This window comes from Sphaeroforma arctica, assembly GCF_001186125.1.
Source record: "Sphaeroforma arctica JP610 unplaced genomic scaffold supercont1.2336, whole genome shotgun sequence".
Taxonomy (NCBI): Eukaryota; class Ichthyosporea; order Ichthyophonida; genus Sphaeroforma; species Sphaeroforma arctica.
Window position 1 is genome coordinate 4309 of NW_014038222.1, and position 2016 is coordinate 6324.

General features: G+C 51.0%; 1 protein-coding gene across 1 annotated transcript; it reads left to right on the forward strand.

The window, feature by feature from the left end:
• Positions 1 to 246: 246 nt before the first annotated feature.
• On the forward strand, positions 247 to 1288 carry SARC_12482 (hypothetical protein; the record flags this gene model as incomplete). Its single annotated transcript, XM_014293410.1, has 2 exons — positions 247 to 678; positions 854 to 1288. 2 exons carry the CDS (start codon positions 247 to 249, stop codon positions 1286 to 1288), a joined length of 867 nt encoding a protein of 288 aa, XP_014148885.1.
• Between the last annotated feature and the right edge of the window lie 728 nt (positions 1289 to 2016).

The following is a 2016-nucleotide window of genomic DNA, read 5'->3' on the forward strand; positions in this document are numbered from 1 at the left end:
ATCGAGCTGGGCGCTTATGTGGCAAGAGGATTAGACAATTTTAGTACCTCAATGAGCCATTAAGTGGTCGTGGGTCAAGGATACGAATGTTCCTTTGAGCCCCGCAAGTCAATTTGTTGCTTGGCTTCCGACAGCCGAAACCGCGGGCGCGGGGCAAAAAGACGATGAAAAAGCGATATAAGCCGCGTCGACCGTTAGAGCGTGTGGCTGGTGGAGCCAACGAGCGCCTTCGTAGCGGTACCGACAATGGTGGTTCCCCTGGGACAGTACCTTAGTTCAGCTTCTGAGGTGTCGTCTGGAGATGACGACTGTCCGGACATAATGTCGGACTCTGATACCTCAAGTGACGAGAACATAGTATGGCTCACTATGAGTCATTGTTTGCTGAAGTCAGCGTCTTTGAGGCGTCCGGCTTCAGCGGCTCGGACAGATGCAAGCGACGACAGCAGTGATCAGTCCTGCTGGAGCTTGATATCCGGTTCGTCGGATGATACTGACTCTGATCATAGTACAGTGTCCCTGAGCCGACCAAGGGCGCATAACAAGCGTCCCTATCCGGCCAGACGATTGAAGACGGCAGCTCTTAATGAGCATGTTCGGTATGAGTCATTTACGATACCTACGCAGGTGACGAATTACGGACTTAAGTCCGTCATGGCAAAATCTTCGACCGGTTCTGTTAGTTAGGGTACAAGCAAATGGGCCTCTACTTCAACCGATGAAAAGATAGGGGTTCATGATCGGTGTATCATGAGACCAACGCAAGCGGTAGCTAAGGGACCTAAGTCCGCTACGACCTCGCTTCTGAATTGCTCTCCCGGGGTGACCTCCACAGGGGGCGCCTCCGGTGTAGAAGTCCAGGATCTTCGGGCCGAAGCATGGAGAGCATACTGAGCAGGACACTGTCCCGGCGAAAGTCCTCCCGCAAGCCAAGGATATGGAAGGGGTATTCCTCCCTCGCTTGCCAGACTTGGTCAATCGTATCGATCTTCCAAATCATGCCCTCGATGACTTAGATAAGCCTGAGAAGATTGAGGAATGTGATCGGCATGCAAACAAGTGTTTTGAGTTTGACCGTTCTGGGCTGCGGCAGTTAGCCAAGGAAGCTATCAAGTCCGAAGCGGACCTGGCACAGCTGGAAGCCTTGATTGAGGGACGAGCCTATGACAAGCAGAAGCACAGGATCATGAAGGTTGACCCTATCAAGCTCTACCCACTAGAGAGGGCGAGCCTCCCGCACGAGTCCGTAGTCAGAAGAATCCGCGCCTTGACCACCCTAAGGTGGTAACTATGAAAGGCAAGATTGATGACCTGGTCAAGCAAAGTACCAATGCCAAGCAAGAAAATGGGTACCCGCGGGTTACTCCTAAGATTAAGGGTGGCTGTCGGTATTGCATCAACTTCGCCAAGTGAAGGACTGAAGCAGAAGCCGTTCAACATCCCCACCGAGGGTGAGAAGTTTGGGCATGTCGCGGGCAAACCATGGGTCTCTGTTGTTGATTGTTGTAATGATTATAACCAGCTTCCGCTGGAAAATACGAGCTAGGATATATTAACATTCCAAACTCCGTGGGACTGTTACTAATACTTCGGCGCGTCGTGGCTATTCCAAGAAACTCTGGGTCGTCTGTTTGACGAGTTGCAGGGTATCAAATGGTATATTGATGATAACGTGATCTCCTCTGTGGATGTCTCGAAGCATTGGGATCACCTTATTGCATTCTTTGAACGGTGCGACAAATATGATATTCAGTTTGGTCTTTCAAAGGCGGATCGGGTACTATATGTGGCCTATGAAGATCCTGGGTAGGTGATACAACCATCAGGGCGTCACGATCTCAGCTGATCGGTTAGCAGCACTCCTTGATGTTGACCGTCCCGACAACCAACACGGTTTGCGGTCTTGGTACCACACTGTGGCATTCTGGCAACGCCATATTGATGGGTTCTCTAAGATTCTGAAGCCCATATCAGCCCTGCTCCAGGATGGAGTGCGTTTTAAGCGGGTTGCTTTTG